Below are 25,882 nucleotides of genomic sequence, written 5' to 3' on the forward strand. Positions count from 1 at the left end.
AATGCTGCAATTCCCTAAAGTGTTCTGTCCCCTCCCGGTGAAAGGAAGACTGGAACTAGGTTCTTTCTTCTCACCTCCAGTCCCTGAGGAAAGAACATGTTTTACATTAATTACCAGTAGTAGAACTTGCTTCACTCAGGACTTGCCCAGTGAACATTTGGGTTCCTACTTAGCAGGCAGACCAAAGTGAATCCTGAAAGGGGACCCATGGGTCCTCTTCTCAGAATTCAGTGTCTCAAGGTAGCTCGTTCTTAATCCCCGAGGTGTGACTTCAGCCCTGAGCTGCTGGCTCACCCTGGGAGGTTGGCTGCCTGTCATGTAAGTATAGCGTTCCTTCCACAGAGCATCCGTGCTTCACACAAATGACCCCTGCCAGGTTGGTGTGCAGTAGTAGAGGGTGCAGAACAGAGGAGCTGGCCTCTGAGTCTTGCTGAGGACTGGCTTAGGGACTTAGTGACTTTGTGGCCTTAGGCTAGTCCTGTTGCGTGAAGGGCCCCATGTTCTTGCAGTGCAGGCAGTTGTGAGAACCTCACGAGATTGAGTGCATTTCAAGGTCTGGGAAATCCTGTACGAATGAGTGGCGCTGTGGGCCCACACGGCCTTTCACATCTGTCCTAACCCACTCTTCCAGAGCCTGATTAACTCCACGTTTTCTTCACTGGGGAGCTCATACCTGGTTTCTCACTGCCTGGGATGTGCTTTTCTACAGGGCACCCCCACCCCACTTCTTCTCCCCTCCTTCATGTCCCGGGGACACCCGTCACCCTGCATGGAACTGCTCATAGCTCTCCCTTTAGGCTGAATTCCATGCTGGACACGTATTTTATAATCCTTAACAAACACTGCTGTGGTGGTGCAAAGTAAATCTTTAATAAATATTTGTTGAAGGAAGGTTAAAAAAGAAAAAAGGATCCAGAACTAAGACTTACGTATCCAGAGTTTTCATTCAAGATTCACATTGTTTGCAGGATTTGCAGGATTCTTATCCTTTGCTTTCAGCTGTGTTTAAATACAAGGCCTCCCTTGACCTGACATTTCTCTGTGTTTCATTATGGAGCTCTCTCAGCACCCTGTCATTAGGTACTTCTGAGGAGTAGGACGGAGAAGGCAATGGCACCCCACTCCAGTACTCTTGCCTGGAAAATCCCATGGACGGAGGAGCCTGGTAGGCTACAGTCCATGGGTTGCTAAGAGTCGGACACGACTGAGCGACTTCACTTTCACTTTTCCCTTTCATGCACTGGAGAAGGACATGGCAACCCACTCCAGTATTCTTGCCTGGAGAATCCCAGGGACGGCGGAGCCTGGTGGGCTGCCGTCTGTGGGGTCGCACAGAGTTGGACATGACTGAAGCGACTTAGCAGCAGCAGCAGAGGAGTAAGAACATCTGAGTTCAGCCCTCAGCTGGACCAGACTGGCTTTCTGGTTAAATACAAAGTCACTTTGGCCGAACCTCGTTGTTTATCAACAGTATGTGGTATTGCAGTCTTCTGGAGTATTAGGATTAGTTAGGAGATGCTTAACAAGTAATACTTAAAATACCAAAGCTTGTGGATTATTTTACTTAAAAAAAATTAGAATTGTCTCTCTTAAAGGTTCTGTTATTGACTTGATTTCTGATAGGAAAGTACCTGCCGCGTTTGAGAGAAACGGGGTTAAATTATCAAAAACAGTAAATTCTTCTGGATTTGTATTCTGAATTTATCCAGGAGGTCACTTCCTCTTCTGAAACTTGCAGTCTGATTTCTCCTTATTCTGAGACACACACATAGGTTGACTTCATTTTTCTCGACACAATAGCACACCCACACGGACCTTAGTTGGTTAAGCGAGAAGGTGGGACCCTGGGAGCAGATCACAGTGAGGGTGGCAGTGGAGGCAGGGAGCTGGCCTGCTAATCGCTGGCCGAGCACCTACAGGACACGCCACCCTCCGCTGCTGACCGGGAGCTGCCCCTACTCCTCGTCGGAGCCACTCAGGAGGGCCTTCTGGTATATGTGATCCGACCTCAGCTTCTGAATCCCAATGACTTCTCTGTCTTCTGGCCTCTTCACCCGCGTCAAGAAGCTGTAATGGGGACAGCAAGGGCAGATGGGTGAGCCCTCAGGTTGACTTACTTCATCACCCAGGGGTGCAGAGGCAGTCACTGGCTCTCAGAGCATCCTCTCTGTCTCTTTCAAATACTGCCTTTCTGACTGCTTAGACAGGACTCTCTGGTCAGTAGTACTTACAGGTTAGTGTTGTAACTGAGACTGGACCTAGGTCTCCCCTCACCCCCAGGTAAACATTTCACAGACCGGGCAGTAGAACTAAAAGGAACCATGGCCTGTTTCCCTGCTGTTTAATGTGTGTGGAACTCTCGGGGTGAAGCATCTCTGCATTGGGTAGGGAGATCAGCAACCAGGAGAGAACAAGGCATCCCTGACGACACACAACTAGTAGGACCAGGTGCGTGGTGGTTAGACTTGGGCTCTGCCGTTGACTCATGGGGTGACCTTGACCCGGTTACCCAGTCTTGCTAAGCCTTGGTTTCCCCAGCTACAGACATCACGTGCATCTTTCACAGGGGGAGCGTGAAGCGAGGTGATTTATACACTAAGTGTAACCGCAGTGCCGGGGCACAGGCAGTGCTTGGCACTCAGAGCTGCTCTCCTGACCTGGAGTACCAGTGCTGTAGTGAACCACCTCTTGCTGTGGTGTCTCACCTGAGGGTCACGTGTGCCTGGACCCAGCACTTAGGTGATGGGCTCCGAGTGAACCAGGACAGAGTCCTGATGCAGAGCTGTTTCTGTCAAACCTCCGGCCTAAAACCCACCAGAACTGCCTTCAAAACCTGGGTCAGTCGGATCTCTGTGACCAGACAGGTCCTTTGTCTTCTCAGATTTCATCACCCTCGTGTGCAGGCACAGAGTACCTTGTACAGAAGTAGGTGTATGACTGGCACTCATCAAGTGGTGGATGTTTGCACTGCTGAGTTAGGAGGGGTGGTCACTGGAGAACAGTGTGGGGTGATACATTTTCAGGACAGGGCTGGTGAGGAGGACTCACTTGACAAGAATCTCCTCCTCTTGGACCTACCAGTAAACCAGCGAGTAGCTGGCGGCCACGATGCAGAGCGCGGCTAGATAGTGCCAGCAGAAGCACATGGTGATGAACATGATGTTGTCGTCATTGTTCTGGTCCCATTCAGGGGCTCCAAAAGGCGGGAACAGCACGAACCCAATCTGGTGGATTAAAACAGAGGAGCCAGCCTTGCCGTTAGTTGGGCCCACGAAGCCCCCGAGCCTGCCACAGTGTTTGCGGTTACCCAGACAGCTCACACCCCACCCCTCTGCTGGTGTCGAGCGGCCTCTGTGCAGGGAATCGCTCTCAGCTCTGGGTTCAGTGTGGCCTTGCTTAAAGTTTCAGGGCCCACGTTGCAGATGAGCAGTTTAGCAAGGAGAGTCTGATAACCGTATTAGTAGCTCTGCTGGGAAGGTCGGTCAGGGACAGCCTCAGCCTGCTTGCTTGTTTATGTGTCAGCAGGATGTGGATGGCTAAGGTCACAGAGGTCATGGGCGGGCAGAGACGCGGGCCCTGAGCCCCTTCATGTGGTGCATCAGTGCTGGCCCGCTCAGCACACCTGCTTCATCCTGGCTTGCACCAGGTGAGGAGCGTGGATTTACCTGCCAGAACCAGGTGCCCTGAAGGAGGAGGAGGCTGGTGCGGAAGAGTTCCAGCACGATGTTGTCCCGAAGCACTACTTCCACGGCGAGGCTGAGGGCGCCTCCGAATACAGCACACAGCAGCAGGGAGTGGATGTGTTGGTCCAGCGGCGGCCGGTTGTGCACATGGTAATAGAAGAGGAAGCCTGCGCGGAGCAGAGGACCATCAGGCCCGAGGATCCTCTCCTGACCTCAGCCTTGTTGGGAAATGTCTGTGTGAAAGCTAGATCTTCCAGCACTCAGGAAGTCAGTTTGCATAATGCTTGGGGGCAACACTCTGATGCAGGGTGTGTGTGCAAGTGTGTAAGCAGCACAGGATGAATCTAAACATCTCTTCACCGAGATGGTAGGGTGCAACACAGGACGGTGACATGTTGCTGATGTGTGACAAGTCGTGTGCGTATACCTGAAATTCAGTTTTACCCTCCTTCAGCCTTTATTCGGTTCTTCCTGCAGTACAGAAGCAGATGAAGGGGTTGGATCACGACATGCTTGCACTTTCCCAGTTAACATGAGTTACACTGGGAGCTGCTGGGCCTCGTGATGGAGCCAGACAGTGACTGCGCTGCATCAGGGTGAGGTGCAGAGCCCTTCTCTCCTAACCAGAGGGTCACCCCCTTGCCTGATGGTGTGTGGAGGGGCCGCGCAGGCGGGCAGGAGGAGTCTGTGCCCAGTGTGCTGAGTTGCTTCAGTCATGTCCAACTCTGTGACCCCATGGACTGTAGCCTGCCAGGCTCTTCCGTCCATGGGATTCTCCAGGCAAGAATACTGGAGTGGATTGCCATTCCCTTCTCCAGGGGATCCTCCTGACCCAGGGATTGAACCTGTGTCCCTTGCATCTCCTGCATTAGCTGGTGGGTTCTTTACCACTGACACCACCTGACTTTGGCTAAAAATCCTGTACTTTCCTGCACTGCTTTATAGAGTCTGTCATCTGTACCATCCAGGGCACAGGATCAGGTCCTGTGTAGGGTTTTCAAGTTCAGAGAGTGGGGTTTTCTGGGGAAGGTAACTAAATTCGCAGTATTTCTGATCTTTTGTGCTCCAGTCCCTCTAAATCTCTGTCCATACCACCTCGTTACCTTCATTGAAGGCGGCTAGAGCCATAACCAGTCTGTCCAGCCCCAGGGGGACGTGGGTGATGAGGTAGGTCAGCATGTCCACAATGCCCGAGACTGCGAAGAACAGGTACATTGTGCTGTGCTGCCAGTTCATGAGTTTTACCCAGTGGTCCTCATGGTACAGGTGGAGGTGGGGCCCGTCAGGAACAAACTGCTCTGCCAGGATCCCTGCAGGGAAACGAGAATGGAGGTCAGGGAGGGGAGAACTGCTCCAGGACCAACAGATGGCCAAGTGACCCCCAGGGAGAGGTGGGGGTGGCCATGGCCCTGTGGACCCACGTTGCTGCCTCAGATGCCACTATCTCCATGTAAGCTATTTGCCAAGGAATCTGCAGACATGCCTGTGTTGTTCCTTAGGGGGATAAAGAGCAATAGGAATGCAGCGACACAGCTACAGTCCATGGAGTCGCAAGAGAGTCAGACACAACTTAGCAACTAAACAACCAACAACAGAGGTGCTATCAACCATCAGCCTACTAAAGCTTGGTACACAGTGGATGGTATGGTAGGATATTTAGCACCCAACTGAAAATTCTCCATCACCCCTACTGATGGAGACACTTGTTTCACAGGGGCCAGGAGATGACTTAATGGGTTCTGGGTTTGATGAGAATTCCCTGAGTCAGATGACCCCCAACCTTACCGATGACTGAAAATAAAGTTCTGATTGCGGCTTCGATGATCTCGAGACGCTGGTAGTGATGGATCAGTTGGCTGTTCTTCTCCTTTTGATAGAAGTACTTCAGTGGGTGTTTCACCGACCACCACAGTCCAACTATCAAGAAGAAGCTCCCGGGGAGCGCATGGCCCTTGAAGTTCGCCATCAAGTCCCAGGACACCTAAACAGTAAGGAGACAGCTGTTAGGTGGCTGAATGAAGAAGACATAAATGGTTGTTTCTGTAGGAAACATCCATGACTGAGGCTTCCGAGTTGTAAGCTGAATTAAGAAAGAGCCCCTCCTTCTCATAGAACAAATCTGTTATGTCACTGAAGTCTTATCTGTTCAGTGAGTTAACAAGCCCAGGAGAATACACTAGCTCTGAGGCTTTTTTTTTTTTTTAAAGTGAAACTGTTGGTTGCCCAGTCATGTCTGACTCTGCGATCCCATGGACTACAGACCGCCAGGCTCCTCTGTCCGTGGGATTTCCCAGGCAAAAATACTGGAGTGGGTAGCCGTTCCCTTCTGCAGGGGATCTTCCCAAACCAGGGATCAAACCTGGGTCTCCTGCAATGCAGGCAAATTCTTTACCATCTGAGTCACCAAGGAAGTCCAAGGCTTTAAAAAAATGTGTAAAATAAAAGGGTCGTGGGGACTTCCCTGGTGGTCCAGTGGCAAAGACTCTGAGCTCCCAATGCAGGGGCCCAGGTTCCATCCCTGGTCAGGGAACTAGATCCCACGTGCTGCAACTAAGTTTGCATGCCGCATCTAGAAAATCAGTGCTGCAACTAAGATCAGGTTCAGCTAAAATTTTTTTTTTTTAATAGAAGGGAGGGGACAGAGGATGGGTAAATACTTCCTGATCTTCCATTAGAAAAGCCTTCCTAAACATAAGGGTAAAAGAGGGACTTTGAAAAGAAAAAATCACCTGCATAAGTATCTTACGTATAAAACAATCAGAAGATAAACTGTTCCGGAAGACGTTTGCAGGAGCTGTGATAAATGGATATTCCGCTATGGAGCTGTTACACATTAGTAAGGAAAAGACCACAGAAGAATAGCAAAAGACATACCCTGTTATTCACAAAAGAATGCTAATTGATAATAAATATCACTGTAAAGATGTTGTGTTGAAAATACTGTTTTTTCACCTAATTTGAAAAATTAAGGGTTTTTATGCACCCCTCTAAGTATAAGGTCTTTGAAATTTGGTAAAATGACAAAGCCTGTCATTCAGCCAGAGATATGCAGAGAGCTTTAGTCTCAACTGTTCCATGACTCATTTCTAGGGTTTTCCCTATTAAATTCCTGGTTGGCCTGCTGCTCACCCAGCTGGGGCTGTGACCGCAGGCTAGCAAAGCTGTGCATTTATTTCCCCTGCTCACTGCCCAGCATTCGTTCCCGTGTTTAGCTTGTGAAGCCAAACATTTCTTAGCCTGCCTCCATCACCATCATGAGCTGTGTCTGTCCAGGCAGCCGAGTGACTTGTTTTCATGGCCAGTCCCCCTCACGGACTGAGGGGGACTTCCCTTGCAAATCAGTGGTTAATATTTTGCTTTTCAATGCAGGGGTGGGGGTTTGATCCCTGGTCAGAGAGCTAGGATCCCACATGCCATGTGGCCAAAAAACTAAAACATAGAAACAGTATTGTAACAAATTCAATAAAAGCTTTAAAAAAAAAAATGGTCCACATTAAAAAAAAATCTTAGTAAGTCATGTGGACTGCGTGAGGGGGACCCCATTAGGGTGCACCCAAAAGGCCACGGTCTCCCACCGTTCTTACCTGAAGGTCTAAATCGTTTCTTAAGAATAAAGGCTTCTGTTGAGAGTCTAGCTGAACGCCTCTGTAATATCGCTGCCTTGGCACCTTTTGTGTGGCAGGTGGCCTGCAGGGGCTTTGAACTGACACTAACCTCTTGTGAGCATGGCCTTCAAACAGCTGCTGAGTCACAGTGATAAACAATCTGAGGTCCCACGGCCTTCCCCACCGTGTACCCCTTGGATGAGAAGCCTGCGAATCGTATCCAAACCCTGCTCGTTTTGATCTGAATTGATCAGTTTGGCTTCCCTGGGAACCCTAAAACAATCCATCTGTGGACCCTAGTAAGGGCGTGTGTCCCCAGTCCTGCCCCTCCTGCCTGCACCCTGCCCCCCACAATGTGCTCTTCCAGGTCCTGTGGGTAACCAGCTTTTTTATTTCAGTTCTCTTGTGGGCTCACCGTGTGACATTCCAGGACCCTATTTAACAAGTAACTTAACAGTCACCACAGCTTCTCCATTTATTGTCTACCTTGGCCAATTTCCAGTTCCTTGAATTAGGTGGTTTTGATAACTTTGTCTAGCGGTGTGCTTATTGTGGAGGGGAGAGGGGCAGGGGCTGCAGAAAGGAATTGCCTATCCGTGCCATAACGGGAAGGCCCCCTTCTCATTCTTGATCAGTCCTCTACTGGAAAACATTTTTCAAAATTTTCGTTTTCATGTAATGTTTAACCAAGTCCCTTTCCAGATCAAGCCTGTGACACTCCTTTGCTTTCCTAGTCAGAGTGCAGAAAGCCACCTTTGCAAATCCTCCTTGCCCTTCCCCATTTTTCTGAAAAGCAGAGCCCTAAATGGAAACAGCCCTTGTCTGCTTGAGTGGCGTCCATCCAGTTTGTCCAGCCTCACCCTTCCCATCTACCTGTTTCAAAATTCACACCAGTGGATCCTAGGACCTGCACCTTGTCTGGAGAAACCAGTTTGAACTTCCCATGTACTTGGAAGGCAGAGTATGCTGATTTAACAAGGGAGAGGAGCAGAGGAAGTTTCGTCATTAACAAATCAATAAGTTATTGCCAACAAAGACCCACTGTATATAGCACAGGGACCTCTGCTCAATATTATGTAACAACCTAAATGGGAAAAGAATTTGAAAAAGAATAGGACATGTGTATACATAACTGAATCACTTTGCTGTATACCTGAAACAATCACAACACTTAATCAACTATGCTCCAATATCAAAAAGTTTAAAAAGCACAAATTAATAGGTGGTTTAGTCATTCAGTGCAACTCTTTTTGCAACTACATGGACTACAGCCCACCAGGCTCCTCTGTCCATCTGATTTCCCAGGCAGGAATACTGGACTGGGTTGCCATTTCCTTCTCCAGGGGATTTCCCAACCCTGGGATTGAACACATGTCTTCCTGTATTGGCAGGCAGGTTCTTTACCACTGAACCACCTGGGAAGCCCAGTAGGTTATTAGATTAGCTATGTTATAGATTGTCTAGAGAGATAAGACGGAGAAGGCAATGGCACCCCACTCCAGTACTCTTGCCTGGAAAATCCCATGGACAGAAGAGCCTGGTAGGCTGCAGTCCATGGGGTCACGAAGAGTCGGACACGACTGAAGCGACTTAGCAGCAGCAGCAGAGAGATAAGATGGGTCCAGTCTTGAAAAAGAGGAAATGAAGTAATTTCAAACAGAACAGTAAAAAATGTAGACTTCCAATAATTTGTACAATACTATTCAGATAGACTAAGACTAAGTCCTTGAAAAGTCCAGCTTAAAAAAATAATCCTGAAATATTAAATAGTAAACATTTAAGGGGTGAGCGTCCTTGAATACACAGAATCCTGTAAAATACTTCAATCTAAGGGAAGGCTACAGATAAGAAAACATTAGAAAGTGGTTCCACAAATATGGGCTTCCCTGATAGCTCAGTTGGTAAAGAATTTGCCTGCAATGTGGGAGATCTGGGTTCGATCCCTCGGGAAGATCCCTTTGAGAAGGGAAAGGCTACCCACTCCAGTATTCTGGCCTGGAGAATTCCATGGACTGTATAGTCCATGGGGTGGCAAAGAGGTGGACATGACTGAACAACTTTCACTTTCTTTCCACAAAGACAAATTCCCTTGTCTTTAATATGTTTTTTCTCTTTTGATATCACACGAGATAAAATGGGAGTATGAAAGGAGGGTTAAATGTTTTGAGGGATAGTAGCTTTGAATTAAAGCTGGATATCAAGAAGGCTAGCGGTTTGGGCAACTTTTCATGCAGAGATCACTGGAAAAGGAGTAAGGCTTCATCTGTTTCCTTATACTCCTAGTTTTTAACCATCACCCAATCTGTATTCCCTCTTTCTCATTTAAGGTAATTGAAATGTAAGACAAGGTAGACATTGTCTAAAGATGAAGAGTCGGGAGCAAGGAAAGGAGAGTCCTAGGAGTAGGGGAGGTGGTGCAGAGGAAAGGAGAAGCCATGGGTGGTGTCGTTTGCCTGTAGTTAATACAGTGCCTTTTAAATCCAGTGTTTCCCTCTATTTTAGTTGGGGAAAGCAGGAATTGTGAAGGAAAGGGTGTACGTAGGTGAGTGAGAGGATCAGAAAAAGATATAGGAAAAGTGAATTTCATTTTCTTAACTGTTTCAAGTGCTTCATGTTCTTTCTCAAAATTAGCAGAATCAAGGACTGGGCATCCACAGCAAGGGGAGCATTAAAGCCAGTTTCCTCAAATTTGTGATGACAGGATACAGATGCGTAGACTACCAGCTCTCACGGCCTGGACCTCTGCTTCACCATGGGATACTCTTCACCGTGGAATGTTATGTGACCACTATCAAGAATGAATTACTGTTACGCCTGTTCTTCTGTAAGGCTTTCCATGAGGTTCTGTTGGCGGAGACATGATAGATGGAAAAGACCACTTATAACACGATCCTATTTTATGTAGCAGTGAACATCCCAGGTATTTGTATATACACGTGTATGGGTATGTGGTTGCAGGAACAGGGAAAACAATATGGAAGATAATTTGAGGGTATATCATGCTGTTCATTAAGCATTTCTGGCTGTCCCCTGGGCACATGGTATGGTTGCTTTATAATTTTGCATATCTAGTTATCCCTGCTATTTGTTGAAAAGATTCTTCTTTCCCCCATTGAATTGTCTTGGTGCCCTTGTCTCCTTTTATTCTTGAAAATGGATTTCATCAATCTTCAGGGGAGGGCTTTGCCTACAATAACGTCAAACTGTGCTGAAGAAGGGTAATTTAACTACTGTGACACATATATTAACTATTTTAATACAGTGTACAGTGTTGTGACAATAAAGGGAGGACTCCAGCCTGAGGAAAAGAGGAGGAAGGTTATAGAGGGAAGTATCACTGAAGCTTACTTGAAAAACAAGTATTGCACGTAGTGTGGGTTCAAAGGCTGAGAGACGGTTGCAGCCAGACATCCCTGTGGCTGGATGATGTTGCCCAGCACTCTCTCTGTGCCCGACCATCACTACGGTCTTTACCAAAAAGACCAGATGTTATTCTCTTCCATGGGGTATGTATTGGGGGGGGGGGGGGTTGGTGGTGGTGGAATGCGTTAAGTCTTGAAATTGTCTTCAATTGGGAGTGGAAAAAAACAGTTTACTCAAAAGTCAAAGACCTTGGCTGAGTCCCCTAAACTCGCTGAATCTCAATACCCCTCCTTCTAAAAAAGGACCTTAACGTCTACCTCACAGGGATCTTGTGAGGATGAACCAAAAATGTCTAGGAGCTAACTAGAATAAGTGTGTAATAAGTGTCAGTTTTGTCTCTTCTGTGGTCTCTAATTCCCATTCCTGCATTCAGTGGGGGAGAAACCTAGTCCTCTCACTTAGAACCATGGCTACTGTCCTTTGCTTTGAGTGGCTGACCCGGAGGTGGGGAAGTCGCTGTGAACCTTCATGTCACCTTGGAGATGCCAGTGGTTGGGTGGTGGTGTTTTTTTTTTTTTAAATGGGAACAGGGGATGTGTTTGGTCAGTCGGGAATAGGTTATGGGAGGAATATAGTGCATTTTTTTACTGCAGAGCATGGTTTTTATACTTTCTGAATCTGTCCTTCCCAGGAGAAACGCTCTTGATTTCTGGTCTGCGTTTACTTTGGAACAGAACCAACCGCCTGACTCAGTTTTCTGTCACTTTGCTCATACCTCTCCTTGTTTGCCACTCCTGTGAGCTGCTTAAGTCATAGAATGCAGAAGAATCACAGGGTGTGGTGTTGAAAGTTCCAACAGGCTAATGGGACTGTGGCTTAGTCCTGAACTTCAGGCAAGGTGTATCCCTACTCTGTGCTAGCCTAAGAGACCGCAAGCACCTCTGAAGTCCATCACTTGTCTTCAGAATTTGACAGTTACTATACCTTGTTATTTTCTGTGAGATGGGTTCTTAGAACAGCATGGTCAAAAGGAATAAGACCGGAATGAGTTTGAACCTTGTTCTGGCATGAATTCATTATGATATGGAACAAAATTAGCACAAACGAGAGCTCAGTTAGGGACTTCCATGGAGGTCTGGTGGTTAAGAATCTGCCTTCCAGTGCAGGGGACATGGGTTCTATCCCTGGTAAGGGAACTGAGATCCTACACGCGTGAACAACGAAGCCTGTGAGCCACAGCTGCTGAGCCTGCATGCTCTGGAGCCCAAGTGCCATAACTAGAGAAGCCCATTTGCCACAATGAAGAACCAGTACAGCTAAAAAACAACAAATGAGCTCAGTTACCTCCCAGCTCCATTTGATTCCTCAACAAAAGATGATCTCATTACTCCTTTTTTTTCTCCTTGACATGCACCTATGAAATACAAGACTTGATGCATAAGAAAGGATCCCTACTAGCAAGGGGTCTATAATCTAGCAGGGAGCTAGATACTTGTGAAAAGTTGAACGTCATGAGGTATACTGACAGTGATTGCTTGGGGACATAGAGTAACTCTCAACAGAGAATTTGAGAAGGCTCCACAGAAGGGCTGGCATTGGAGCTGGACATTTCTTGATAGCCTCTTCAAACTGTCAGGAAAATCAGGTGGTACTGGGATCTTGTCTTAAGGACTGAAGAACAAACCTGGGCTAAGTCCCACTATTTCTGAAGCTCTAATAAATAACTTTAGCCTCTGAGTCAGAAGACCTGGGTCCAAATTTTGCTGTGAACTTACTCCATGATCTTGAGTAAGATACATAAGCTCTCAGGATCAGAATTTCTTGGTTTGTTATAAGAAATGGAATATTTCCTGCTGCTACCGAGTCCAAGCTTGCTCTGCTCGCCACACGACAGGCCAATGAATTGGAGACGAGGTGTTGAGGCAAGGAATACGACTTTATTTGGAGAGCCAGGAGACTGAGAAGATGCAGACTATTGTCTCAAAATAACCATGTTGTCTGGGTCTGGATGCTAGGTTCTTTTATAGATCAGCATGGAGGGAGGTGAGGAAACAAAAAGACCATTAATCTTGCAAATATGTCCTAAATGGTAAGCCTCAGGCAGAGGATGTGATAATTGCTTCCTTTCTGCCATCTATGGTGGAGAGAGTCCTGAACAAAGGCACTTTTAACAGTCAGGCAGAGAGGCAGGATTCTCTGAGGCAGGCCATTATGCGTGATTATGATAACAAAAGCAATGAAAAGCGGGTCAGATAAACAGTTCCAGCCTGGAATTAGAATCGATTTTTCCCTGAAACAGTCTCCCACTGTCCAAGTTCATTCCACAGTCTTGTGGAAAATCAGGCGATGACTCTTCTAATTGTCAGATGGATCTTTTTCTGAGTGTCCACCACCAGTGCTGGTGTCCCAGATGTTGAGACTTGTCCTCCTTTGTTCCCCTTGAAAGTCCCTACTTTATTCCTATAGACTTGGAAATATTGAACTTCAAACCCAGGAGGCAGCATTTTAAGTTAAAGAATTGTGCTTTTCTATGTATGGGAAGATGCAAGAGTCAGGGCTCATTGAAATCATTTCCTTGATAGTGTATCAGCTATCTGGGGCCTGCGGTCCTGTATTCCTCAGGGTTCACCATAGGGAGTGGCCAGATGGCAGATATTCTCCTTCTTCAGGGCTCGCTGGCTCATGTTGGAGGGCTGCAACTGCTGATTGCACTTCTCAGGTCTTCCCGTCTTGGTTAGGAATTTGATCAATATTTGGGAGACATTTCATGATCAACTTTTATCCTATGGTACTGGAAGACTCATCCGGTTCAGGCAAAAATTCTTGATATGCCATTCTAGTTGCTAAATTTTGGACCAGGCCCCATCAATAATTAAAGATTCTCTGGATTCTCTCTAATTATAATCCAGAAGACATTTTCCCTTGTTGCTTCTTCCCAAACCTAGAATCACACTATTACAATTATTTTATGTTATAAATATGATCTATTTTCTCAAGATGTTTTGTTGGAGGCCTGATGACACTTTGATTACTGTCAGAAACAACGTATAAGAATACGTTAGACAGGATGTAAGTAATACAGCTAGTAACATTGACAATGACATAATGCACAGGGAGACACAGTGGACACCAAAGAACAAATTCAAACAGTGATCAGTATGACTAATTGTAATCCAGTTGCAATAATTGAGCAACCGAAGAAGCCATAACTGATTTAATGAGCTGTCTGCAGTTTCATTGTACTGGCCACACACACTTTGCATGGCTTAATCTTTGAGATAAACATATGTTACTGGCGGGATCAACCAGGTAGAGAGGGGAAAAAAAAGGTAAATGTTTCAGTTCTGCTCACAAAAGGTAAAATTTACCAAGTTACTGTAAGTCATAATTAGTTTAAGGAGAAGGTTTTTCTTATACCTGGAAAACATAGATTTGAACCAGTAATTTTTAGATGGAAACCACAAAAATTATGACCATATTTACCAGTTCACTCAGTCCTAGGTAACTAATCCTTTTTGTTAACAGCTTTATGAAGCCATCAGGTTTCCCATTAGAATTCTTCAATTTCTTACTCAGTTCAGCACTATGGTCAGAAAGTCAGAAACTTGTATTTATCCAAAAGTCCTTTTTATAAATCTTGAAGGGGAGGCATTTTCACAAAGGCATCACAGTGAAACCATAACTGTCTGTAATAACAAAAGACTTAAGAACTCATGTTTAAGTCTGATGACAGAGCAGTTGACAAAGCAACCCAGTTACTGTTGTGACATGCAACTGTTTCAGATAATAACTAGAATTATGATTGATAATATATTATTAGGACATATCAGAATTCCACCTAGTATGTAGAATCCCTGTACCATTTACCACACTATATAACCTAAGAAGATGTATTACTCATTTGACAACACTTCCCATGTAATTTAATATACTAAGTGAACCTAATTAGTTTAATATCTCCCTTTAGGGTGTTTCAGGGGCTCTTTGAAGCATCCCAAAGTTAGCTAGTGGTCAAAAGAACTCTATTATAACTTGATTTGGGAAGTTTTGTCAAAAGAAACTTTAAAAAATTTAAAACACAATAGGGTCATAGGTCATTGTGAAACAATAGCTATTTACTTAGCCAAAGTAACAAAAATTTCAAAGGCAAATACAGAGCAAATCATGTAAAAGTAAAGAACTTAAAATTTGTTATAAACATAGTTCAACATCATCAGAAAACTTGTACCATGCAGTGTTACTTTCCACAAACCTTTCTGTAGCCATTACTTATTTTGCTCATCATTAGAGGTAACTTAGTCACCTCTAAGTCAAACTTACTTCCTTTTTCCTTAATAAAATGCAATTCCATTCTACATGCCTTCTTTACTGAAAACATACATCCTACTTTCCTTCAGCAACCATGAGCTGACCTTTATATTAGCATTCTGTAGATTGGTGAGCATAAATATCAGTGGTAATTTCTAAAAGTATTTGCTTTCTTAGAGAACATCTCAAGATGGCACCAAACGTTCATTAATAGTCAAAAATATCTTTAGTTTCTCTGTAAAAGGAAGCCAGTGTTCAGTAATTACTATTTCAGTATCTTACTTATTTTACTTGGGAGTGACCTAGCTGTTCAATAAACTTCCATCACCACATACAAACACAAAAAATAGAGAGGCCTCACTTCTTATTTCAAGATTTCAGCCCTGAGTCAGGTACAGCAATGTAAAACCAATCGTTTTACAAAAGAGGTTTTATTAAAATTGCGTTACTGCCACATGGAACAAGTCAAGCTCACCTGGTTAGACAGCTGAATATTTGCAGGAAGAGAATTTAGGATTTCTAGATACCTTGGACAAGCCAACTTCTAAATTACTTTACCCTCTCTAAAACTGGCATTTTAAAAGAGAACAGGAGGGTTCCTGAGAAGACCAGATGGGATGTTTCCATCTCAAAGACATAGGCCGGTTTTTCCTAGGATGACTAGGTCTCCCCTTGGTTTAATACCAAAGGGGAAAGAGGTGAAAGTAAGAGGAAAGACAGGCTGAATAGCCTGCCTTATGGTTCTGCCAGGAAAGTGGTGGCCAGGGGAGTGGGCTCAGTGTTTTGCTTGAGCCAGTATGTGCCAGATGGCACATGGAAATCTTGCTGTGGGGGAAGACGCCCTGCCTGGTAGCCTGGTCTGTTCTGTGACCCCCTTATCCTGTCATGGGAGCCTTCAAGTGGCAGGTGCCCTAATGGCTTTTAAGGCCTGACCCATGCCCACACAGTTTTAATTGTCCTGTTGCTCAGCTTAAAGGAGAAAGAGGAGAGGCGAGTTCTCATCCAACTGAGTGGCAGCTACTGGGGCACAGTGGGCTGTGGGACCTTCAGAACATGCCAGAGAGTAAGCCTGGCCTAGAGTTCCTCAATTGCTTCCATAGCCACTTGCCTGTTTGTAGAGGGTTTGAAGAGAAAGAAATGAGAAGCGGGGTGGGGGTGGGGTGGGGACCTTAAAAGAAGTTCTTCTCATTTAAGCTCCAGCAGTTAGTACTAGATGTCTGCGTGTTGCCAGAATAACCAGAATAAACCAAAACATAGCCAGCCAGAAAGCCACTCTAATGTGACTTCCCAGTCCCATTAGACCTGTGGCCTTTGTCTAAAATGCCTTGTAAAGGGAATTTTCCTTCACAGGCAGAGCTCCCCAAGCTGGAGCTGAAGCTCTCCACTGTCAAATTACCTGGGGCTCCTATAGGGGAAATCAGAATTGAGAAATGGAGTATTTCCTTCCATATTGTACACAAGGATTTCACAATCATCATCAGTGAATCTGGCTCTCCAGTGTAAGCTGCTGAGTCCTCAGGGCATTCAGGAAGGAGGAGAATACCTGAGTGATCTCATAACCATCGGCTGCAGCCACTCCCTACAGTAAGCATGGAGAAACTAAGGATGTGAAAACACAGGACACTGGCCCCAGATAGCTGAGATGCATATGAAAGGAATGATTTCAGTGAGCCCACACTCTTACATCTTCCCGTACGTAGAAGAGCACTAAATTCCTTAACTTGGGATATCTGGTTTTCTTTAATTCACAGAATACTTTTGATGTTCAGACTACCTCCCTTTTGTTGCAAGCTTCTATTTAACATGGCTTCTCCACTCACTCCTTGGAGCAGGTCTCTTGAGGATCACTTGAGATGCAGTTTCCCAGGCTTGAAGTCCTAAAAATTCCCACTGAATAAAACATAACTCTCAACTTTCCGTTGGTGACTGTGTTTTAAGTCAACAGAATTGGATGCCTCATGACCGAGGGAGCCCCTTGGTTCGTTATCAGTGTTTCTCTGTTTTGCAAAATGCTTCTGTGAGACTGTATAATTGTGAGCCATTCAGGGGCCATTGCTCTTCTGGTCTTAATGTATCTAATGTATGCCCCAAAGAGTTTTGCTTTGGGATAGATGAAATATTTCCCATTTTTATAAGTTTGATAGCACCAAAACACAAAAGATGTAGGCAAATTCCTACACAAATGACACAAAGTCCAGCACTGATGCACAGATGAACCAATTTCCAACTCAGGTAAATCAATTTACCCTGCAAAACAAATGAACAAATTCCAACTAGGCCGCCTATCCCGACAAGAACTATTTCCCCAAAGAACTGATTCCAGTTGAATTGGTTCCCAACTCAAATCTTACCCTACAAAACAAATGGACTAATTCCAGAAATAGTTCCCTAATGAACCAGTTCCAACTCAGGAACAGTCCAAGAACAATTTCCCTCTCCAACAGGCTGGAAGGAAAAAGTGAAATTCTTAGTCACTCAATCATGTCTGACTTTTTGTAACTCCATGAACTGTAGCCACCAGGCTCCTCTGTCCATGGGATTCTCCAGGCAAGATTAGTAGAGTGGGTTGCCATTTCCTTCTCCAGGAGATAGTCCCTGAGCACAGAGGAAACTACCAGTCCTTTGTTGCAAAACTTCTATATATCCCAGTTCCTCCCTTGCAGTTTCTCAGAGCCATCTGAAATGCTGTCTCCTGGCCTATGGTCCTCATTTTGTCCCAAATAAAACTTAACTTGAAACTCTCACATTGTATGTGTGTTTTTCAGCAATTAAATGGATATAGTTTGGAAGAGGTAATTTCCATGGCCCTTCCTAATTCTAAAATCCCTTTGTGAAACAAAAAATGAAAAGGAACTGTAACTGAGAAGGACCCTATGGGACCTTTCCCCATATCTCTGCTTTAGCTCCTTTATGAATTCATTGAAAGGACTGATGTTGAAGCTGAAGCTGAAATACTTTGGCCCTCTGATGCAAAGAACAGACTCATTGGAAAAGACCTGATGCTGGGAAAGATTGAAGGCAGGAGGAGAAGGGGATGACAGAGGATGAGATGGTTGGATGGCATCACCAACCCGATGGACATGAGTTTGAGCAAGCTCCAGGAGTTGGTGGTGGACAGGGAAGCCTGGCATGCTGCAGCCCTGGGGTCGCAAAGAGTCAGACACGACTGAGAGACTGAACTGAAGTACCCAGATAACAGTATTTGATGCACATTTCCTGAGTTGTTTTGCAGATGTAAAAACCTCCCCTTCTCCAGCAAGTGGAAGATGTTAACTACTTGATGACCGTGAGCATATAGCCACAGACCTGGAGCCTAAGGACTGATAAGGTTAACTCCCGTGACATCACCCTATTGCCTCACCATCAGCCAGTCAGAGAATTGTGCACCTTTACTCCGAGACCCCCACCCCCACGCGCCCAACCTGCCCTTTCAAGATGCTTTGCTGAAACCCTTCGGGGACCGTGGGCTTTTTAGGACTTGAGCCACCTCATTTCCTTACATGGCCTAGCAATAAACCTTTTTCTGCTTCAAACTGACATTTCAGTTTGTTTGGCTTCACAGTGCTTTGGGCATAAAGAAATTACGTTAACAGAATTTGAGCAGGTTGAGTCATGGTGAAGGAAGATGAAAGTCAGCTTACGGATGTCATCAGCAGAGGGCAGTTACCAGCTGCCACTTCAACATACTTAGAGAAAAAGGGGGATATCTGGACTTGAAAGATGGGTTATTTTTCAAGCAACAAGGGAAAAAAAGCTTAATGTTTCCCTACCCTACTTTCAGTGAAGTTGTCCAGCACTTCCTCAGTGAACGAGATGGCTGCCCAGCCTCCGGCTTCACTAGTGGCCCTTCTTGCTCTGGCAAGCTCTTCCTCCCATTTCCCATAGACAGGTTTTGAAAACACTTAGCTTCCCTCAAACTTGAGTTCAGCCAACTCCAGATAAACCTGTTCTCATTCTATTAACACTGAGTGGAATGTTTCCTGCCATGTCAGCTGCAAAGGATGTCACAGTCATCGGCAATCGCAGCCCTCCAAAGTGAGCTGGTGAACCCGGAGGAAACTCAGGAAGGAGGGCCGACCAGGAGCTCCCAGGATAAGAAGGAGCTCAGAGAAGGAATGGCTGAGTCAGAGATGTTTCCAGAAAGAAAAAATCGAACTGGCTGCTTACTTGATGTTGGTTAACACTACTGAGATTTTACCATCTTGTCAAAGGTTAGGCTAGAAGTACCAGGTTGATCAAAAAGTTCACTCATTTTTTTCCATGTTACAGAAAAACACAAATGAACTTTTTGGCCAACTTAATAGTAATGTGTACTTAACCTAAGCAATTGAAAAAGATTCAGCAATGACTAACTCCAGTCGGCAAAGAAAAGGTATACAAGAAAGGAGGTGTAAAAAATCTTGGTTTATCACATGGCTCAGTTGTGAATATTTACATAGGCATAAAAATGTAAACCTTAAATATTACTATACCAGAAAATATTAGAATATAACTATACAGAGACCTTGCAAGAAAGGGAAGTGAATGTGAGGTGGAATTATGAGGGTTTAAGAGAACTAAAACCTCATCCTTCCTATGACTAATTCACGTTGAGGTTTGACAGAAAACAAAATTCTGTAAAGCAATTATCCTTCAATTAAAAAATAATTTAAAAACACCTCATCCTTCAAGGTAGGATGTCAGCATATATTATCTAGAATGGTGGACCAAAAAAAAGAGCCAATATTTGCATGTTATTTGGGAATATGATGGTAAATAAAAGAAAAACGTAGCAAAAAGCATTGAAAGTGGTTGCTTCAGAAGAGACAGCTTAGTATTGACTCCGTAAAAACCTTGTAGAACTTAACAGATTTTTGTGTATGTGTGTGCATGGACTGTAGCCCGCCACACTCACTCCTCTGTCCATGGAATTTTCCAGGCAAGAATACTGGAGTGGGTTGCCACTTCCTTCTCCAGGGAATCTTCCTGACCCAGGGATGGAATCCACATCTTTTGTGCCTCCTGCATTGGCAGGCAGATTCTTTAAAACTATTTATAAGTTTGTAGGGCCTTCTCTTTTTTTATCCTCATGTTCTGATATTTCACGGTGTTGTAAGTTGATGTTGGGCTTTTTTTGTTTGGTTTGGTCATTGTTCTAGTTACTTTAAAGACCTTTTCAATCTGAAAATCATACTCTTCAGTTGTGGGTGGTTTTCTTCTGTTATGTAATTCCTACTATTCTTTCTGAAACTTAGATTAATTACTTAGATGTTGGATCTCTTGAATCTGAATTCTAATTTTCCTATCTTTTCTATTTTATTTGTTTTGACCAAAATGGGGAATTAAAAAAAGTAATAACCTCAAGAGGAGACAGACAGAAAGCTGTTGGAATAAAATGAAGCAGCCTTTGCCAAACTCCTCCAAATTCAGTGTTTTTCAAGTTGGAGTCCTGTGACCACCTGCATTCAAATTACCTGCAGTGCCCAGTTTATAATTCGGATTCATAGACCCATCCCAGACCTAAATAATCAGCATTTCTCAGGGCCAGACTTAGAACTTGCAATTTCAAAAAAGTTCCCTAGATCCACTGTCTTATTTATTGCTTTTTAGTTAACCAAACAACAAAAAGTAAACAAAATGAAAAACAACAGCAGATGTAGAAAACAGAGTCAGTGACCCATAAAACACACTGTGGCAGACGCTGCTATTTGCTTTACCAGATATCCTTTCTTTCTTATTCACAGGATCCTTATTTTGCTGTAATGGCAACACATCCAACTGAAACACTCGATTTTCTCAGGCTCCTTACAGTTTGGGGTGGTTGTGTGGTGTAATTTTTATAACAGTGAGATGTAAGATGTCTACTGGGTGGAGCTTCCTGGGAAGATCTTCATGTTACAGTAAGTCCCCTGCATATGAACAAGTTCCTTTCTGAGTCTGTTTTGTTTTTGTTTTTTGGCTGCGTTGGGCCTTCATTGCTGTGTTCAGGCTTTTCTCTAGTTGTGGCAAGCAGGGGCTACCCTCTAGCTGTGGTGTGCAGACTTCTTGTTGTGGAGCATGGCTCAAGGGCTCTAGAGTGCTGGTTCAGTAGTTGTGGCTTGTGGGCTTAGTTGCTCCATGGCATGTGGGATCTTGCCATATCAGGCATCAAACCAGTATCTTGCTAGGCAGATTCTTAACCACTGGGTCACCAGGGAAGCCCTGAGAGTGTGTTTGTAAGTCCAGTTTGTTTGCAAATCCAACAAAGTTAGCCTAGGTACCCAATACAATTGGCTGTATAGTACTGTACTGTAATATGTTTATAATACTTTTCACACAAATAATGTATAAAAAACATACACAAAAATAATGAAAATATTTTTAATCCTATAGTACGGTACCTTGTAGTGGGTACTGCTCCGGGAGTTGGTACGAGCTCCATGAGTTGGTGATGGACAGGGAAGCCTGGTATGCTGCAGTCCATGGAGTCACAGAGAGTCAGACACGACTGAGTGACTGAACTGAACTGAACAGTACCTTGAAATGTACAGTAGTACAGTACAACAGCGGCTTCCCTGGTGGCTCAGATGGTAAAGCGTCTGCCTGCAAAGCGGGAGACCCGGGTTCGATCCCTGGGTTGGGAAGATCCCCTGGAGAAGGAAATGGCAACCCACTCCAGGATTCTTGCCTGGAGAATCCCATGGACAGAGGACCCTGGTAGCCTACAGTCCATGGGGTCGCAAAGAGTCGGACACGACTGAGCGACTTCACTTTCACTTTCACTTTCACAGTACAACAGCAGGCACACAGGGGCTGGTATTGCGTGAACAGGCAAGAACAGTTACTGACTGGAGGAAGGAGAGGAGGGGGGAGATGGTTGAGCTGAAGGATGGTCAGCAACAGGAGACGGAGGGCAGGCTACAGTTTCCCTCACACCTGATGGTGATGGAATTCATGTTCACATCTTTGAAAGTTCACAACTTGAAGGTTCATATACAGGAGACTTACTATATTATAAAAAAGGGACAGACTCAAGTGGTACATGCCTTCTGCCCTTCTTTCTATTAAGCACAGAAGAGCTGCATGTCCTCAAGTGAGGATGAAAGCATGATAAGGGTGGAATGAGCCTACTCTAGCTCTGGACTTTGCACCTCCAGACATCTGGTGCTGAGAAGAACAAACTCCTTACTTACTGAGCCCCCATACCAGGGTCTTCTGTGACTTGTAGCTACACGAAATTCTCATGACATCTCATACTTATTCAAAAGTGTGTTTGACATACTGTATATTAAACACTTTTTTTTTTTGAGGGCTTTCGGCAGTGTGCTAGGAATAACACAATAGGTCTGATAAATAAGATTCTTTCCCTCATGTGGTGTGGAATACAGTTAGAGTAGAAGAATCTGCAGGTATCTGAGTCCAGGATTCAGAGGGGCTATGGTTTGCTGTCACAGACCCTAAAGCAACAGAGTCAATGGAAATAAACCGCTCAATTTATGTAGGTAGGAAATCTTCAGGAGACCACATGTCAGAAATAGCAACTGTCTGGATGCTGGGAGACCTAGGTTTTCTCTGTAATTCATTAGCAAAGTACATTTGGGGAAGCTTCATGGGGTGTTTGCTTAATTCTCCCTGAATCCACTTCTTTGAAAACAAGAAGATTGATCTTAACAATCTTTAAGGCTATCCTCAGCCCTAAAATATTTTGTGATCACATTGAACAAAGATGGCCATAAAATGTACCCAAGAGAGTGTTTCTATATTTAGACTCTAAGAGTTCAAGTCAGAATATATTAAACAAAACACAAACCACTCCCCAATCTAAACAAACTAAGCAACAAAGAGCACATGACAAGGAGTTGTGGTGTCATAGAGGGATTTCTGGCTTGAGATCTGGCTCTGCCACATAGGCCTGGGACAGAAACTGTCTCTAAGTCTCAGTTTCCTCACTTATGAAATAGGGCTGTAACTCTGACCTCCCTGGTGACTCAGCAGTAAAGAACCTGCCTGCCAATGGAGGAGATGTGGGTTCAATCCCTGGGTGGGGAAGATCCCCTGGAAAGGAAATGGCAACCTACTCCAGTATTCTTGCCTGGGAAATCCCATGGATAGAGGAGCCTAGCAGGCTACAGTCCGTGGGGTCACAAAAGAGTTGGACACGACTTAGTGACTGAACAGCAACAACAACACTCTGACCTCACAATGCTGCTTATTAAGGAAAGTGCCCAGTACTCTGTAAAACCCCATTATGATTTGATACCAGGAAGAGATGGATAATGGCTTAGACATCTAAATCCTGCCAGGGGAATACATGAACGTGCTTTGACGTTTGCTGTTTAATTCTTCACACAAGGTGGATAGATCTTTCGAGGCTCCTTCTTCCTTCTGTCGTGTACCTTGAGACCCATTTTATTTTTATGTAGGCGAACAGACAAAAGAAACAAAAACAGCTAAAATTGAAATCATCTCTGTTTCTAACCCCAGGGGAGTGGGCTGTCTGGTTAAAAGGGAAGCTGAGTTCAAACAAAATGTGGGAATTACATCGCTTATCTTTGGCTAATAATTGTCCATATTCAATATTGTATAGTATTGTGAATAATCTAGTTTTTGCTGTAAAACCTGTCTATAGAAACAAGTGTAGACTGGAGATTTGTCTACAGATGCAGCCATTAGCTGATGACACAGTAGTGACTTCTGTTCTCTTACAATCATAAACAGGTTTGCAATAACAGGAACTTTGGCTACGGGAGTGGCTCTATGTACAGGAAAATTGCCTTTATCCATTTTCAATGAGCAGATGCATTTGAGGGAAAGAGATAATCTTTTGATTACAGCCTACATAAGTAACATCTGTACTTTGACCAGCTGAGCATGGCAGCCAACATTACCTTGAAGATGGTGGTGAGATAAGAAAGCGGAAGTTTTTCTTTCTTTTTATCCCCCTTTTCCCTCAGCCCTGGCCAAATCCCAACAGTTTTGAAATGCTCTGTGCTAAGATTAGGGAAGACACATTACCAAGGATATTCTGGGGGTATACTTTAAATAAAGTTACTGGTGAGATTGAATAACTTCACCTAGCCCATCATAACCAACATCCCCCAGTAGAGGCAGGGAGGAACCTACAGAATGTAAGGAAAATTGCAGAGTGTGAGATAAGCAAATCAGGGTGCTTCTGTTTCCACTGTGCATGGAAGAAGTGAGAGGAAATCCAAGGTCTTTGAAAAGAAAATCGAATGCTTGCCTCCTGTGGTACCGGAACAGATAATGCATAATCAGAAACCACACCTTTTCCTCAGCCTATGTGAGGTGCTCTCCCCTTGTAAAATTAACGGGCCATATTCAATAGAGCCCTCATATTAATCCCACATCTTTTGCAGAGACGCTGGAACAGAGGGTAACTACATCACATCAAGCAGACAAGCTCTCAGTCATGAAGAGCAGGTGTCGCCCCACAGCTCACAGCGAAGTATTTTTCTCCCCAACGGTGTTTAACGAAGAGCAACCCCCAGATTGTATTGAATGTGTTGCACATCGGGTTAAAAACAGGACACATTTCCTTTAACCATAAGCTATATTACTTATTAAAGTGAATGTAAAAATACAGGTAAAATCCATTTGTCACTTTATGAGCCGAGCAGAGCCATGGGTGGGGCGACCATGCCGAGGGTCAGGGATGCGAGGAATACAGCAGTCGCAGAGGGCCGTGGTGGAAGAGAACGTGAAGGAAGGGGTCATTTCCGCTTTTAGACAGGCGCCTGGCTAAAATTTTAAAGTGATTTATTTCAGAAAGTGACGGGTTTCCCCGTTGCTGCAACACAAACGCTTCTCACGTCTAGGGTTAGCTCCTGTCGCCAGGGGCTCTCCCTCTGAACCCAGACAGGAACACTTAAAACCTCTCCGAGCACCGCTAACCTTCACCCTCTGCCCCTCACATCTCTCGGCCCACTAGTCTCTTCGTGGAAGCTAAATAATGGCTCAGGGAACAAGATCTGTCAATCGCCTCTTGCTGTTAGCCTCCAGACTTCCTTGCCTACTAGGGGGATGTGGTCGGCGCCCTCGCGGTGATGGCGCTGCCCAGTGAGGGTCGCGGTGGATGCGCCATGAGCCCCGGACGCAATGCAGCTCGGGTCTCCAGGCGGGACGCCAGCCGTCCCCGCTGCCAGAGTGGAGACGCGGCAATATTCACCCCAGGGCAGCCCGCGATCGGACCCAGGTGCGGGGCGAGGCGGGAGCCGCCAAGTGCGCAATCGGCCAGCCCCGAGGGGGCCCCGAGTTAGCTTCCCATCCCTGGGCCTCCAGCGCCTCCCTGCCCTCTCGAGTCGCGCCGCCTCCCCTGACCGAGCCCCCTTCCTTAGCCGCGCTCCGAGCCCTTTACCTTACCCGAAGCCAGCGTCTCACCTGCGCCGAGCGCCTCTGGGCCGTCGGTCCGTTGCCTTCTAGGGCGCAGAGTGCAGCCGCCACCCAGCAGAGGTTTGACGGCCCCTCCCTCTCCGCCAGGCCGCCACCAACCGGCCCTCCCCGTCCCCGCTCCACCTCCCGCACCTGCCCGGGTACTGGGCCTCCCGTCTCAAAGCCGGCGCTGGTCTCCACGCCCCTGACCTTCCCGCCCGGACTCCAGACACTCCCTAAGGCGTGTGCTCCCACAGGGGCCGGGCCCGGTCACCTATGGCTGGCTGTGACTAACCTTGACCTCCTATGATGCAAAGCAATTAGAGAGCCTGGGAGGCGACAGCGCAGGCTGGTGCAAGGAAGACTGTTTACCAGGTGGAGCAAATAGGGTGAACAAGCCAGCAAACTAGTGAGGGAGCACCTTCCACGGGCTCCACTGCGCTATCCTGGACCAGTTTTCTGGCCGAAGCTTGGTGTTATATTCATTCATTAACTCCACAATTCTGCCAACAAATCTGCCTACTAGGTAGACGCAGTTCTAGATTCTGGAGACACTGCTGCAGGGGAGTTCAAGTC

General features: G+C 45.5%; 1 protein-coding gene, 2 long non-coding RNA genes and 1 other non-coding gene across 4 annotated transcripts; 3 read left to right on the forward strand and 1 right to left on the reverse strand.

Moving 5' to 3' along the window:
- Positions 1-1,546: 1,546 nt before the first annotated feature.
- TMEM45B (transmembrane protein 45B) lies at positions 1,547-25,562 on the reverse strand. Its single transcript, XM_081534069.1, has 6 exons — positions 25,316-25,562; positions 5,469-5,664; positions 4,787-4,993; positions 3,666-3,850; positions 3,079-3,224; positions 1,547-2,067 (listed from the first exon to the last, which is right to left on the reverse strand). Exons 2-6 carry the CDS (start codon positions 5,647-5,649, stop codon positions 1,956-1,958), a joined length of 831 nt encoding a protein of 276 aa, XP_081390195.1. The 5' UTR covers positions 5,650-5,664; positions 25,316-25,562; the 3' UTR covers positions 1,547-1,955.
- On the forward strand, positions 9,990-12,392 carry LOC145523554 (uncharacterized). The gene is made up of 3 exons (XR_014066698.1): positions 9,990-10,208; positions 10,551-10,619; positions 11,343-12,392. It is a non-coding gene; the product is annotated as an uncharacterized LOC145523554 (long non-coding RNA).
- On the forward strand, positions 21,490-21,561 carry TRNAC-GCA (transfer RNA cysteine (anticodon GCA)). Its single transcript has one exon. It is a non-coding gene; the product is annotated as a tRNA-Cys (tRNA).
- Positions 23,163-24,518, forward strand: LOC145523553 (uncharacterized). The gene is made up of 3 exons (XR_014066697.1): positions 23,163-23,270; positions 23,636-23,818; positions 24,295-24,518. It is a non-coding gene; the product is annotated as an uncharacterized LOC145523553 (long non-coding RNA).
- Positions 25,563-25,882: the final 320 nt, after the last annotated feature.

The sequence above is a fragment of the Giraffa tippelskirchi genome, chromosome 10 (assembly GCF_054371585.1).
Source record: "Giraffa tippelskirchi isolate mGirTip1 chromosome 10, T2T-mGirTip1v1.2.pri, whole genome shotgun sequence".
Lineage (NCBI taxonomy): Eukaryota > Metazoa > Chordata > Mammalia > Artiodactyla > Giraffidae > Giraffa > Giraffa tippelskirchi.

Bases quoted from the DNA above. Each gene is read 5' to 3' on its own strand.
- TMEM45B (XM_081534069.1), bottom strand. From the start codon at position 5,649: ATGGCGAACTTCAAGGGCCATGCGCTCCCCGGGAGCTTCTTCTTGATA. The intron at 3,225-3,665 runs GTAAATCCACGC...TTAATCCACCAG, and splicing joins AGGGCACCTGGTTCTGGCAG to ATTGGGTTCGTGCTGTTCCC. The intron at 2,068-3,078 runs GTAGGTCCAAGA...TCCCCATTACAG, and splicing joins AGCTACTCGCTGGTTTACTG to CTTCTTGACGCGGGTGAAGA.